At 43.2% G+C, this 16,259-nt stretch overlaps 1 protein-coding gene across 3 annotated transcripts in view; it reads left to right on the top strand.

The window, feature by feature from the left end:
• LOC128693037 (tektin-2) overlaps positions 1-16,259 on the top strand; it is a 63,990-nt gene that overhangs the window by 15,695 nt on the left and 32,036 nt on the right. For all 3 annotated transcript variants that reach the window (XR_011392897.1, XM_053782526.2, XM_070092148.1), the window contains exons 5-7: positions 4,922-5,056; positions 5,471-5,564; positions 15,986-16,098. Coding sequence is in view for 2 of the 3 variants with exons in the window: in XM_053782526.2 (XP_053638501.2) it covers positions 4,922-5,056; positions 5,471-5,564; positions 15,986-16,098 (342 nt within the window). In the remaining variant the exon portion in view is untranslated. The remainder of the gene's footprint in view (positions 1-4,921; positions 5,057-5,470; positions 5,565-15,985; positions 16,099-16,259) is intronic.

Genomic DNA, 16,259 nt, shown 5'->3' with positions numbered 1-16,259 from the left:
GAAATCGAAAGAAACCCAAAGTATTTCTTCTCCTATGCCAAATCAAAATCGAGAACAACGTCCAGTATTGGGCCCCTACTTAAACAAGATGGGTCCTACACAGATGACAGCAAGGAAATGAGTGAGCTACTCAAGTCCCAATATGACTCAGTTTTTAGCAAGCCGCTAACCAGACTGAGAGTCGAAGATCAAAATGAATTTTTTATGAGAGAGCCACAAAATTTGATTAACACAAGCCTATCCGATGTTATCCTGACGCCAAATGACTTCGAACAGGCGATAAATGACATGCCCATGCACTCTGCCCCAGGGCCAGACTCATGGAACTCTGTGTTCATCAAGAACTGCAAGAAGCCCCTATCACGAGCCTTTTCCATCCTATGGAGAGGGAGCATGGACACGGGGGTCGTCCCTCAGTTACTAAAAACAACAGACATAGCCCCACTCCACAAAGGGGGCAGTAAAGCAACAGCAAAGAACTACAGACCAATAGCACTAACATCCCATATCATAAAAATCTTTGAAAGGGTCCTAAGAAGCAAGATCACCACCCATCTAGAAACCCATCAGTTACACAACCCAGGGCAACATGGGTTTAGAACAGGTCGCTCCTGTCTGTCTCAACTACTGGATCACTACGACAAGGTCCTAAATGCACTAGAAGACAAAAAGAATGCAGATGTAATATATACAGACTTTGCAAAAGCCTTCGACAAGTGTGACCATGGCGTAATAGCGCACAAAATGCGCGCTAAAGGAATAACAGGAAAAGTTGGTCGATGGATCTATAATTTCCTCACTAACAGAACACAGAGAGTAGTCGTCAACAGAGTAAAGTCCGAGGCAGCTACGGTGAAAAGCTCTGTTCCACAAGGCACAGTACTAGCTCCCATCTTGTTCCTCATCCTCATATCCGACATAGACAAGGATGTCAGCCACAGCACCGTGTCTTCCTTTGCAGATGACACCCGAATCTGCATGACAGTGTCTTCCATTGCAGACACTGCAAGGCTCCAGGCGGACATCAACCAAATCTTTCAGTGGGCTGCAGAAAACAATATGAAGTTCAACGATGAGAAATTTCAATTACTCAGATATGGTAAACATGAGGAAATTAAATCTTCATCAGAGTACAAAACAAATTCTGGCCACAAAATAGAGCGAAACACCAACGTCAAAGACCTGGGAGTGATTATGTCGGAGGATCTCACCTTCAAGGACCATAACATTGTATCAATCGCATCTGCTAGAAAAATGACAGGATGGATAATGAGAACCTTCAAAACTAGGGAGGCCAAGCCCATGATGACACTCTTCAGGTCACTTGTTCTATCTAGGCTGGAATATTGCTGCACTCTAACAGCACCTTTCAAGGCAGGTGAAATTGCCGACCTAGAAAATGTACAGAGAACTTTCACGGCGCGCATAACGGAGATAAAACACCTCAATTACTGGGAGCGCTTGAGGTTTCTAAACCTGTATTCCCTGGAACGCAGGAGGGAGAGATACATGATTATATACACCTGGAAAATCCTAGAGGGACTAGTACCGAACTTGCACACGAAAATCACTCACTACGAAAGCAAAAGACTTGGCAGACGATGCACCATCCCCCCAATGAAAAGCAGGGGTGTCACTAGCACGTTAAGAGACCATACAATAAGTGTCAGGGGACCGAGACTGTTCAACTGCCTCCCAACACACATAAGGGGGATTACCAACAGACCCCTGGCAGTCTTCAAGCTGGCACTGGACAAGCACCTAAAGTCAGTTCCTGATCAGCCGGGCTGTGGCTCGTACGTTGGTTTGCGTGCAGCCAGCAGCAACAGCCTGGTTGATCAAGCGCTGATCCACCAGGAGGCCTGGTCACAGACCGGGCCGCGGGGGCGTTGACCCCCGAAACTCTCTCCAGGTAAACTCCAGGTACTGAAGAGGTACACATTTCAGGGTGAAAAAGCTTACAGGAAGGGAGTTTGCATTTTCCTGTTGTCATATGGGCACGGCATTTTCTAGGGTGGCCATAGTTGCACGTCCCATCTGTTTTTCCAGATTTCCCATGTCTGCAGATACCAAGTGCATAGTATGTGCACAGGCTTGGTTTCCGTTTGCCTTGGGTTTCTGTGACTGTATTCCCTGTTGGTGCATGTTTACCTGTCTTATTCCTATCTTCCCTAGCACCAACAATGGAGCTCCCACCAGTTGTTTTTGGTAATATATCCTCACTATTGCTAGTGGAGTCCTCTTGTTTGCTATTTCCTGTTGTATTTCTTGTTTGCAATATTGGTTTTATCTTATCTTTGACTACACTTGTTTCCCCACTACGGCTCCTGTCCCCTATGAGGTCATTTATAGGCATTCCTTCCTGCGTATAATTCCCGACTACCTGGACAAAATTTCCAGCTTCACCATTACTGTCTCCCAGGACAGCACCTCCAGCTTCACCATTACTGTCTCCCAGGACAGCATCTCCAACTTCATCATTACTGTCTCCCAGGACAGCATCTCCAGCTTCACCATTACTGTCTCCCAGGACAGCACCTTCAGCTTCACCATTTCTGTCTCCCAGGACAGCACCTCCAGCTTCACCATTACTGTCTCCCAGGACAGCACCTCCAGCTTCACCATTACTGTCTCCCAGGACAGCACTATCAGCCCCACATTTACTGACTACCAGGACATCACCTCCAGCCTTACAGTTTCTGACTACATGGCCAGTATCAAGGGCAGTACCATTCAGCCCAGACTTTTTATGTTCCCATCTGTTATAAACACATAATTAGAAAACAGGGATAACGCACTCATTGTAGCTTATTCACATCGGGGTTCTTTGCTCCTTTTACCCAGGATGTGACTCACAACAGACGACTAACATCTAGATACTTTCCTCTAGGTGAACAATGTCAACAGGTGCAATGTGCAATGGAACATGCCCAACGTTTCCATAGTATCAGAATCAAATCCAGGTCCTTCAAAAATGAGCTGAAGTCGCTACCACCTAAGCCACAAGGCTAATTAACATTTTTTTTTATTTTCAATATGGAGTTGATCCTCAATTTGCAGCTAAAACAGTATCAATTCGTCGAGGAACTGAACTGCATCCAGGAGAATTTTGAGCCATTCCTCAAGCAAAACTTGTTCTAACTCTTCCACAGACGATGGTGGAGGAAATCGGTTCCTGACTTACTGTTCCAACTGACCTCACAGATGCTAGATAATAATTAAATCCGGCGAGTGTGGAGGTCAACCCAAGTGTTCGACTTCACTTTCATGTTCTCCATGCCAATTTTGAACAGCTCCTTTGGTATGAATTGGTACATTATCGTCCTGGAAGATAACGCAAAAAGAGACCTGTAACACATCTAGATCGATTATTCAGTCATTCGACATTTCAGTCAGCAGGTGTTCATGTTGTTTTCTCCAACCCCTGTACATTCTTGGCAATTTTATAACTCGTACAAAAACGCACACTTTTGTATGAGGGTGCGCTGAAATAACCTGATTTTTTTAACATGCTGACCGTCTCCCGCCGAGGCAGGGTGACCCGAGAAAAGAAACACTTTCACCATCATTCATACAATCACTGTCTTGCCACAGGCGCGTAGATATGACAGTTTAGATGTCCCTCCAAACAGCAAATACCCCAAACCCTTCCTCCAGAGTGCAGGCATTGTACTTTCCACCTCCAGAACTCAAGTCCGGCTAACCAGTTTCTCTGAATCCCTTCACAAAATATTGCCTTCTCACACTCCAACAGCTCATCGTGTCTCAAAAACTATTCGTTTCCACTCTTAACATGCTCACGCCTGCCTGATGTATGTCCAAGCCCCTTGCATACAAAACCTCCTTTACCTCTTACCTCAATCCTTTCCTAGGTTTATCCTTATCACTCCTTCCCTCCACTTCAAGTCATTCTATTTTGCTCCAGCTTCTCTAAATGACCAAACTACCTCAGCAACCCCTCAGCCCTCTGGATAATACTTTTAGTAACTCCGCACCTCCTAATCTCCAAACTACGATTTTTTTTTTTTTTGCAATTTATGCGACACATTGCCCACAGACGCGACATCTCCACTGCCTCCAGCCTTCTCCTCACTGCAACATACACAATCTATGTCTCACACCCATGTAAGAGCTGGTGCCACTATACTCTCATACATTTCCTTTTTTGTCTTCACAGATACCTCAGTGCACCACCCACCTTTTTCCCTTCATCAATTTTATGGTTTACTTCGTCTTTCATAGACCTATCCGCCGACACATCCACTCCCAAATATCTGAACACATTCATTACCTACATACTCCCTCCCTCCTTTTTTCCTCACGTAACTCGTTTGGTACCTTCATCACCTTATTCTTACATATATTCACTTTCAACTTCTGTCTCATAAGCACACAAGATAACAGGTATATCTTGCTACTACTTACGCTTAGGTCACACTACACATGCATGTACAAGTTTGTGTATACACACTCATCAGAGTTTTCTTTTTTTTTTTTCTTAATAGTTCGTGTTCTTATTATTTCCTTTCATCTCCATGGGGAAGTGGAATAAGAATCTTTCCTCCGGAAGCCATGTTTGTTGTAAAAGCCCATTAAAATGCCGGGAGCAGTGGGCTAATAGACGTGTATAACAATCAGCATGAGAGACACGACTGCCATCTCACGGAGCCATGGACATAAAGGGCCCCTGTCACTGACGGCCAATAATTTTAATATCAATTGCCAAAATAGTTTTAATAACAATACACTGTAATAATAATAATAATAATAATAATAATAATAATAATAATAATAATAATAATAATAATAATAATAATAATAATAATAATTATTATTATTATTATCATTATTATTATAAAATAATAATAATAATAATAATAATAATTATAGTAATAATAAAAATGCAGAATTGTGCTGACAGATAGAACTGCACCAGGAGGTGAAGGTGCTGGAGAGGTCCCGAGCACAACTGGAGAAGGTACTGCTTGAAGCTGTCTCTCATCTAAGGGTTCTTCACGACGCCAAGCAACGACTCCAAGACGATCTCAAGGACAAGGTGTGGTGTGACTGTAGGATGTGACTGTAGTGTATGATCTCGTGGTGTACCTCGTGATGTAGTGTGGTACTGTAGGATGCGAGAAGTTATCATTGTTATAAGTTGAGGTGCTGGAACCTTATAGTGATTTTTACATCAGTGGACATGACAGCAGCAATAATTTTTGTTATGCAAAAATTCCAGCTCATCATTAAAATTAAATGCCTGATATCATCTTGACTCTGGTTTAATCCAGAAATGGTTCTTATCCTCGTTATTAGAAAAAGTTCTCATCTACCACTTTTAGCTCAATTCATTAATAATAGTGCCACTCCTCTAAAATTTGAGTACAGAATATGATCTCTTGTCTCTTGGTGATATTGATGCTTTCCAGCATAAAGATGAAGAACACTAACAATACATTACGTCCTGCAGCGGGCAGCTCTGGAGGTAGACAAGAGGCAGGAAGCACTCACCGAGCACTCATCACAGATATCCTTCAAGCCGGATCCCCTCAGAGTACCCCAAGGTCTGTTAAGCAGCCAGCTGGGAGATTTAAACTGGGCAGTCTTAAGTTTATTAACACTGTTCTCCATGTAAATAAACACACACATGCACAGTTCAAGATATTTATTAAGGAAACATTTCGCCACAAGTAGCTTCATCAGTCCTAGAACTGAAGAAGCCACTAGTGCCGAAGCGTTTCTTCAATAAATGCCTCGAAGTGTGCGTATGTCTATATACTGTCAACATCACCCTACCTTTCCAGTCACTGCTCTCCATGCATGGCGGCATCTTATAAAAGACGTTAGTTGCTAGCACCTTTTGTTACCCAGCATGTATTACTTCCGTTTTTATTAAAATGTAGCCAGCTGTGATTAAGCTGTCATTTTCTTTATCAAACACTGCTGCATATACATATATATAGATAACCAATACAAGTGTAATGAACACTTATCGATGACAAGAAATAACCCATATTGTGGTTGTTATTGCTAGCATGTTGAAAGACGGCTGAACTCTCTTGTCAATAAGGAATCGCCGTCGTATTTAGTGATCCCGTTCAATGATAACTTTCCACTAGTCTTCTCTGTATATACTTGGCCGCAGTTTTTACATATCTGATAAACTCTTGGTGTATCTTGTGTAACTATATTTTTTGGAAAAGTGACTCACCCTTTCCCACATTTCCATTCTTACCCATCCTTCTTCCTTCCCCATCTTTCCAAAGCTCTGGTCAGAACCTCGTACCTCGTTTGTTAGGATAGAAAGTGATCATGTCAGTCACTTTGTTAAGATGACAATATTTATTGATGAAAGGGTACAATGAGCTGTTCTAAATCCATAAATATAGCAAAAAACTTCCTTACCTTTATCTAAATATTGTTCATTACCTGCTTCTATGTAAACTCTTGGAAGGGTCCTAAGAGCAAGATCACCACCCATCTAGATACCCATCCATTACACAACCCAGGGCAACATGGGTTTACAGCAGGTCGCTCCTGTGTGTCCCAACTACTGGATCACTACGACAAGGTCCTAGATGCACTAGAAGACAAAAAGAATGCAGATGTAATATATACAGACTTCGCAAAAGCCTTCGGCAAGTGTGACCATGGCGTAATAGCGCACAAAATGCGTGATAAAGGAATAACAGGAAAACTTGGTAGATGGATCTATAATTTCCTCACAAACAGAACACAAAGAGTAGTAGTCAACAGAGTAAAGTCTGAGGCGGCTACGGTGAAAAGCTCTGTTCCACAAGGCACAGTTCTCGCTCCCATCTTGTTTCTCATCCTCATATCTGACATAGACAAGGATGTCAGCCACAGCACCGTGTCTTCCTTTGCAGATGACACCCGAATCTGCATGACAGTGTCTTCCATTGCAGACACCGGTTCTTCAACACGCAAGTTATACTTTTGTATCAATCAAATCACATATTACACGGGTAGATAATTTCCAGTAGATCCTTCATGTGTTAGCCCAAATCACCGACCAGTATGTTTTAAATAAGTGACCTACTGATCAGATCAGACTGGTTCCGAACCCTCGACTGGTCCGAACCCTCGACTGGTCCGACCCCTTGACTGGTTTCAAACGGATTCGTTGGACAATAAAGCAGACTGTAAACGGATGGGGTTGTAGGCGCCCTTATCAAACACAAACAATAAATATAAATCAGGAACTTACACGGTAAGCTGTCCAATATACAAGTACAGTTAGAAATAGAAATACAAATAGCTAGAGCTTCATTTACGGAGGTTATTAATAGAATATTCAAGAGGTTGCTAGTAGAATTACAGTAAATCAACCATTCAAATCATTATGAAGCTCTGTGTAGTCTGCAGTCAATCAAACAAACGGGCTTCCACCTGGATAAATTGTCATTTTTGTGGAAATTGGTGTCACGCCCCTTGTGCAGATATCCAAGAACTAGCTACAAGCAGTATTAAAACAGGGAAGTTTTTTTGGGTATGCCCAAATGAGATAAATCTGTGGACTAAAATCACAAGGGTATTAAAAGAGGATAACATCAAAGCTGCTTTCATAGAAAACCTGGAAGCATTCTACAACAGATGGGAACATAAAAAGTCTGGGCTGAATGGTACTGCCCTTGATACTGGCCATGTAGTCAGAAACTGTAAGGCTGGAGGTGATGTCCTGGTTGTCAGTAAATGTGGGGCTGATAGTGCTGTCCTGGGAGACAGTAATGGTGAAGCTGGAGGTGCTGTCCTGGGAGACAGTAATGGTGAAGCTGAAGGTGCTGTCCTGGGAGACAGTAATGGTGATGCTGGAGGTGCTGTCCTGGGAGACAGTAATGGTGAAGCTGGAGGTGCTGTCCTGGGAGACAGTAATGGTGAAGCTGGAGGAGCTGTCCTGAGAGACAGTAATGGTGAAGCTGGAGATTTTGTCCAGGTAGTCGGGAATTATACGCAGGAAGGAATACATATAAATGACCTCATAGGGGACAAGAGCCGTAGTGGGGAAACAAGTGTAGTCAAAGATAAGATAAAACCAATATTGCAAACTAGAAATACCACAGGAAATAGCAAACAAGAGGACTCCATTAGCAATAGTGAGGATATATTACCAAAAACAACTGGTGGGAGCTCCATTGTTGGTGCTAGGGAGGATAGGAATAAGACAGGTAAACATGCACCAACAGGGAATACAGTCACAGAAACCCAAGGCAAACGGAAACCAAGCCTGTGCACGTACTATGCACTTGGTATCTGCAGACATGGGAAATCTGGAAAAACAGACGGGACGTGCAACTATGACCACCCTAGAAAATGCCGTGCCCATATGACAACAGGAAAATGCAAACTCCCTTCCTGTAAGCTTTTTCACCCTGAAATGTGTACCTCTTCAGTACAGGAAAGACTGTGCTAAAACTTAAATTGCCAGGCACACCATCTAAAGGGAACAAAAAGATACAAAACATCCAGGCCATGGGAAAACCTGGGTAGCCACTGCCACTCAAGAGGGAGAGGTTTTTTAGTGCCAGGAAGGAAAAAAAAACTGGCAGGAAATGGCAGAGATCGTACACCAAATCCAGTCATTCCTGGAGTGGAACCACAGTCGATGGCCTCCACTCCAAACCAACAGATACAGATACTAATGCCAGAAAAAAAAATCCCCCCCCCAGTACCAACAATACCACCAGTCCGATGACATTCTTCTTTGCAAATATACAGGGTCTAAAGCCAGCAACAAACAGAAAAATACCTTTCATCATTGGACTGCTTGCAGAGGCAAAGGCAATGTTCGCGGCTTTCACTGAGACCCACATAAAGGATCACTTGGACAACGAAATATAGATCCCAGGTTACAACCTATACAGATGTGACAGAGTGAGCAGGCAAAAGGGGAGGGGGGAGGGGTTGGCCTGTACATTGCAGAGACACTTGTTTGCACAGAACTGCTTAATGCCTCAAATGACGTAGTGGAAGTTTTAGCAGTAAAGGTCGAGAACCAAAACCTAGTCATTGTGGTAGTCTACAAGCCTCCGGATGCAACATCCCAGCAATTTCAGGAACAGCTGTTAAAAATTGACCACTGTCTGGAAAATCATCTAGCTCCTGCACCCAACATCTTGCTCCTGGGGGATTTCAACTTAAGGCACCTAAAATGGAGGAATATAGCAAATAATATTGTTGCAGTAATAACACCAGGAGGCAGCTCTGATGAAAACTCACACTCACACGAGCTTTTAAATCTCTGCACAAAATTCAATTTAAACCAGCAAATAATAGAGCCTACTAGACTGGAGAATACACTAGACCTCATCTTCACTAACAATGATGATCTGATAAGAAATGTCACCATGTCAAAAACAATATACTCAAATCACAACATAATTGAGGTTCAGACATGTATGCGCTGAGCCCCAGACCGACAAAATGAGATTAGTCACGAGGGTGCATTCACCAAATTCAACTTCAATAACAAAAACATAAAGTGGGACCAAGTAAACCAAGTCCTAACCGATATAAGCTGGGAAGATATACTAAGCAACACAGACCCCAACTTATGCCTAGAACAGATTAACTTGGTGGCATTCGATGTATGCACAAGGCTTATTCCTCTAAGAAAAAGGAGGAGTAGATGTAAAATAGAAAGAGACAGGCACTCCCTTTACAGGCGACGGAAAAGAATAACAGAGCGGCTAAAAGAGGTCAATATATCTGAAATGCGTAGGGAGACACTGGTCAGAGAAATAGCAAGCATCGAACTTAAGCTAAAGGAATCTTATAGGACTCAGGAATCGCGGGAAGAACTAAAAGCCATAAATGAAATCGAAAGAAACCCAAAGTATTTCTTCTCCTATGTCAAATCAAAGTCGAGAACAACGTCCAGTATTGGGCCCCTACTTAAACAAGATGGGTCCTACACAGATGACAGCAAGGAAATAAGTGAGCTACTCAAGTCCCAATATGACTCAGTTTTTAGCAAGCCACTAACCAGACTGAGAGTCGAAGATCAAAATTATTTTTTTATGGGAGAGCCACAGAATTTGGTTAACACAAGCCTATCCGATGTTATCCTGATGCCAAATGACTTCGAACAGGCGATAAATGACATGCCCATGCACTCTGCCCCAGGGCAAAACTCATGGAACTCCGTGTTCATCAAAAACTGCAAGAAGCCCCTATAACGAGCCTTTATCATCCTATGGAGAGGGAGCATGGACACGGGGGTCGTCCCACAGTTACTAAAAACAACAGACATAGCCCACTCCACAAAGGGGGCAGTAAAGCAACAGCAAAGAACTACAGACCGATAGCACTAACATCCCATATCATAAAAATCTTTGAAAGGGTCCTATGAAGCAAGATCACCACCCATCTAGAAACCCATCAGTTACACAACCCAGGGCAACATGGGTTTAGAACAGGTCGCTCCTGTCTGTCTCAACTATTGGATCACTACGACAAGGTCCTAGATGCACTAGAAGACAAAAAGAATGCAGATGTAATATATACAGACTTTGAAAAAGCCTTCGACAAGTGTGACCATGGCGTAATAGCGCACAAAATGCGTGCTAAAGGAATAACAGGAAAAGTCGGTCGATGGATCTATAATTTCCTCACTAACAGAACACAGAGAGTAGTAGTCAACAGAGTAAAGTCCGAGGCAGCTACGGTGAAAAGCTCTGTTCCACAAGGCACAGTACTCGCTCCCATCTTGTTCCTCATCCTCATATCTGACATAGACAAGGATGTCAGCCACAGCACCGTGTCTTCCTTTGCAGATAACACCCGAATCTGCATGACAGTGTCTTCCATTGCAGACACTGCAAGGCTCCAGGCGGACATCAACCAAATCTTTCAGTGGGCTGCAGAAAACAATATGAAGTTCAATGATGAGAAATTTCAATTACTCAGATATGGTAAACACGAGGAAATTAAATCTTCATCAGAGTACAAAACAAATTCTGGCCACAAAATAGAGCGAAACACCAACGTCAAAGACCTGGGAGTGATCATGTCGGAGGATCTCACCTTCAAGGACCATAACATTGTATCAATCGCATCTGCTAGAAAAATGACAGGATGAATAATGAGAACCTTCAAAAATAGGGAGGCCAAGCCCATGATGACACTCTTCAGGTCACTTGTTCTATCTAGGCTGGAATATTGCTGCACACTAACAGCACCTTTCAAGGCAGGTGAAATTGCTGACCTAGAAAATGTACAGAGAACCTTCACGGCACACATAACGGAGATAAAACACCTCAATTACTGGGAGCGCTTGAGGTTCCTAAACCTGTATTCCCTGGAACGCAGGCGGGAGAGACACATGATTATATTCACCTGGAAAATCCTAGAGGGACTAGTACCGAACTTGCACACGAAAATCACTCACTAAGAAAGTAAAAGACTTGGCAGACGATGCAACATCCCCCCAATGAAAAGCAAAGGTGTCACTAGCACGTTAAGAGATCATACAATAAGTGTCAGGGGCCCAAGACTGTTTAACTGCTTCCCAGCATACATAAGGGGGATTACCAACAGACCCCTGGCAGTCTTCAAGCTGGCACTTGACAAGCACCTAAAGTCGGTTCCTGACCAGCCGGGCTGTGGCTCGTACGTTGGTTTGCGTGCATCCAGCAGTAACAGCCTGGTTGATCAGGCTCTGATCCACCAGGAGGCCTGGTCACAGACCTGGCCGCGGGGGCGTTGACCCCCGGAACTCTCTCAAGGTAAACTCCAGGTAATTCCAGGCGGACATCAACCAAATCTTTAAATGGGCTGCAGAAAAGAATATGAAGTTCAACGATGAGAAATTTCAATTACTCTTATATGGTAAACATGAGGAAATTAAAACTTCATCAGAGTACAAAACAAATTCTGGCCACAAAATAGAGCGAAAAACCAACGTCAAAGACCTTGGAGTGATCATGTCGGAGGATCTCACCTTCAAGGACCATAACATTGTATCAATCGCATCTGCTAGAAAAATGACAGGATGGATAATGAGAATCTTCAAAACTAGGGAGGCCAAGCCCATGATGACACTCTTCAGGTCACTTGTTCTATCTAGGCTGGAATATTGCTGCACACTAACAGCACCTTTCAAGGCAGGTGAAATTGCTGACCTAGAAAATGTACAGAGAACCTTCACGGCACGCATAACGGAGATAAAGCACCTCAATTACTGGGAGCGTTTGAGGTTCCTAAAACTGTATTCCCTGGAACTCAGGCGGGAGAGATACATGATTATATACACCTGGAGAATCCTAGAGGGACTAGTACCGAACTTGCACACGAAAATCACTCACTACGAAAGCAAAAGACTTGGCAGACGATGCAACATCCCCCCAATGAAAAGCAGGGGTGTCACTAGCACGTTAAGAGACCGTACAATAAGTGTCAGGGGCCCGAGACTGTTCAACTGCCCCCCAGCATACATAAGGGGGATTACCAATAGACCCCTGGCAGTCTTCAAGCAGGCACTGGGCAAGCACCTAAAGTCGGTACCTGACCAGACGGGCTGTGGCTCGTACGTTGGATTGCGTGCATCCAGCAGTAACAGCCTGTTTGATCATGCTCTGATCCACCATGAGGCCTTGTCACAGACCGGGCCGCGGGGGCGTTGACCTCCGGAACTCTCTCCAGGTAAACTCCAGGTCTCCAGGCTACACATGTTGCAAATGCGACATCTAATTGCATAGACATTTACCAAAGAATACTAGAAAGATCAACCTATTGATACCCTCTAGCATCTAGCCTGGTACTAGCTTTGTAACGGTTTGCTAGTACTCATTCTGAACTCATTATCTTTTACCTTAAATAGTTTTTATTAATATGTGCTCAGCAAGACTCGACTTAGAACGTAACTGACCAAACGAATCCATAAATAAACTAGTTTCTGACCAACAGAGGCAGTAAGTACAGCTTCCTTGGAAGGTAAAGGGACAAGTTGGCCAAACAGCAACATAAGGACATAAGAACATAAGAAAGAATGAACGCTGCAACAGGCCTACTGACCCATGCGGAGCAGGTCCATGTCCCCCCACCCGGATTAGCCCAATGACCCACCCAGTCTGATCACCTCCACTCAAGGAAGGAGCACGGCACCAGACCCAGCAGCACAAGCTAGTCAGGTCTAATTCACACCCACCCACACCCACTCATGTATTTATCTAACCTATTTTTAAAACTACACAATGTTTTAGCCTCAATAACTGTACTCAGGAGTTTGTTCCACTTATCCACAACTTTATTACCAAACCAGTACTTTCCTATATCCTTCCTGAATCTGAATTTTTCCAACTTGAAACCACTGCTGCGAGTCCTGTCTTGGATGGAAATTTTCAGCACGCTATTTACATCCCCTTTATTTATTCCTGTCTTCCATTTATACACCTCGATCATATCCCCCCTAATTCTACGTCTTTCGAGAGAGTACAGATTCAGTGCCCTCAGTCTATCCTCATAGGGAAGATTTCTGATACATGGGATCATCTTTGTCATCCTCCTCTGCATGTTTTCCAGAGCATTTATATCCATTCTGTAATACGGTGACCAGAACTGAGCAGCATAGTCTAAATGAGGCCTAACCAAGGATGTATAGAGTTGAAGAACAACCTGAGGACTTCTATTATTTATACTTCTAGATATGAAGCCAAGAATTCTGTTAGCTTTATTGTGAACACTAATGCACTGTTGTCTTGGTTTTAGATTACTGCTAACCAGAACTCCTAAATCCTTTTCGCAATCAGTAGCATTAAGATCTACATTATTTAGTTTATATGTCGCATGGTTATTTTCCTGCCCAACATTTAGAACTTTGTAATTGTCTATATTAAACTGCATCTGCCACTTCTCCAACCATTGCATCAGTCTATTCAAATCATCCTGGAGTGCTCTAATGTCCTCATTAGAATGAATTGGACGGTCTATTTTGGTGTCATCATCAAATTTGCTTATGTCGCTATTTATTCCCTCATCTATGTCGTTTATGTAAATTGTGAACAACAACTGGCCCAACACTGACCCCTGAGGAACACCGCTTGTGATGTGCCCCCATTCTGAATTCTCCCCATTTATGCAACCTCTCTGCTGCCTATTTGTCAGCCATGCCTCTACCCAGGAAAAAAATTATCCTGTTCCGTGTGCCTTAAGTTTCCTCAATAGCCTCTGATGTGGAACTCTATCGAAAGCCTTACTGAAGTCCATATACACAATATCATATTCATTACCATGATCTACCTCCTCAAACACCTTAGTGAAAAATGTTAGTAAATTCGTAAGACAGGAACGCCCCTTTGTGAAACTGTGTTGAGATTCATTAATCAATCTGTGCCTATCAAGATGGCTACGAAACCGTGAGCAGCACAGCGTCAGGGAAGGACACAAAACGACCCTAACTGGGGACAATCGACATATACTCCGCCCAAGGCCAAGTTACAGAATTTAAGTTCAGCAAATTCTAAACCCTTACTACGACAATGCTTAGATGCCAGTAAGGTCAAGGTAAGTCTGAGTTAGACTTGGGGCCTGAAACATGGAGAGTTTCTCACGACACAACCTCAGAAAAAAAATCACCAATTCTGAACAAGGTTCTATGAACAGAATTGCACAGAGTTTCGAGATGTATGTTCCCGTTCACTAATTGATACATTACCAGGACACTGAATCTACATGACAAAAACAGAGGAGAGCAACATTCTCTCAGACAGTCAAGAGAAGTGTTGCCTCGATGAGGTCCAGCTAGGGAGAGAGATCGAAGCAGCGGTAACAAGTGCAAGGTCAGATCTCCCGTCTTTCCACACGCCACAGAAAGCAAACAAGCTAACAAGCAGTTTAGCCGCATGAGCAGCCAATCAAAACTCTCGAATCTACCAACACAGAAAGAATAATTTGTGTTATACCCTATCTGTATATGTAGCTCGGCCACAAATGCCTCATAAGCTGGGCAGCCTGGTTTACAAGCCGTTTCTTCCCAGCCCGGACACATTGGGCCAGGAGCTGTGACTTGACTCCTGCAACCACAAATAGGTTAGTACACACACACATACACAGCCATGTTATAAACTGGTGAGTAAAATACTCCACATGATTTGTTGAGAAATTAATATGCACGCAGAAGCGAAATGTATATGGAAATTTTATGAAAATTGAGAAGCTCCTCAGATGCCTCCCGGAACCACAAGAAACAGCAGGCATTCACTCTCTGGATCGCCACACTGAGATTCTGGAAGAGAAAGATGGCAGCCCTCAGGTCTTTAGTGATTTTGATGAGCCTTGAGCTCATTTCTTTGGGAAACCTATAGTATGCTTTCCTCAAGGGTCAAGAGCGTCTGATCCTAATGGAACCAAGTGGTACTGATAAATCAAATTCTCATACTAGCTGAGCTAGTGTCTTTCCCTGTGATCAGCATTATCCTTGTAGATGAATGGTTCAGAGAACCGACATGTTGATAAATTAGACACATGTGCAACTCTTGGGTATCTTTATTGAGGAAACGTTTCGCCACACAGTGGCTTCATCAGTCTATACAAAGGAGAATCTTGAAGAACAGGAGGAGAATGAGGTAATCAGTCCCTCAACCTTGAGTCGATGTGGTCAGTCCATCAATCTGACCACATCGACTCAAGGTTGAGGGACTGATTACCTCATTCTCCTCCTGTTCTTCAAGATTCTCCTTTGTATGGACTGATGAAGCCACTGTGTGGCGAAACGTTTCCTCAATAAAGATACCCAAGAGTTGCACATGTGTCTAATTTATCAGCATTATCCTTGCTGACCAATACTAAATAAGATAAAGGTGTCGGAGAGGATAGATACACAAGAGCAGTCGCAACACCAGTAGTCAATCGTTCTTCTAGGGTTATGATGTGTTCCCATCAGGGCAGATGATAGGAGTATCTGGGATGCCGGGAAGTTAAGAACGAGTTTTTTTCTTGGCTATATATATAATATATAATATTTTTGAAGGAACCATCCTGCCAGCTGACTGGTTGGACCACTCGCTGAAGAACATGGCGGCCACAGAGGCTGCCATCTGTGACTCCCAGATGCTACGAGACAAAATGTGTATCACTATACAGGTCAGTATAATCCATGAGTCAGGTAAGATTTGTTAACCATACTAATGTACTACTGGTTATTAAGATTTTCAGTTAGTGATGTTTGCAGTTATGTGATGAAAATGCTAGATTCTCGGCTAAATGCAAATTTTGGTAAGACATCTTTAGCCTGCTTCACAGGC

Source organism: Cherax quadricarinatus, chromosome 38 (assembly GCF_038502225.1).
Source record: "Cherax quadricarinatus isolate ZL_2023a chromosome 38, ASM3850222v1, whole genome shotgun sequence".
In the NCBI taxonomy this organism is placed as follows: domain Eukaryota; kingdom Metazoa; phylum Arthropoda; class Malacostraca; order Decapoda; family Parastacidae; genus Cherax; species Cherax quadricarinatus.
The sequence above is the reverse complement of the archived record's forward strand: the minus strand, read 5'-3'. Positions and strand labels throughout refer to the sequence as shown.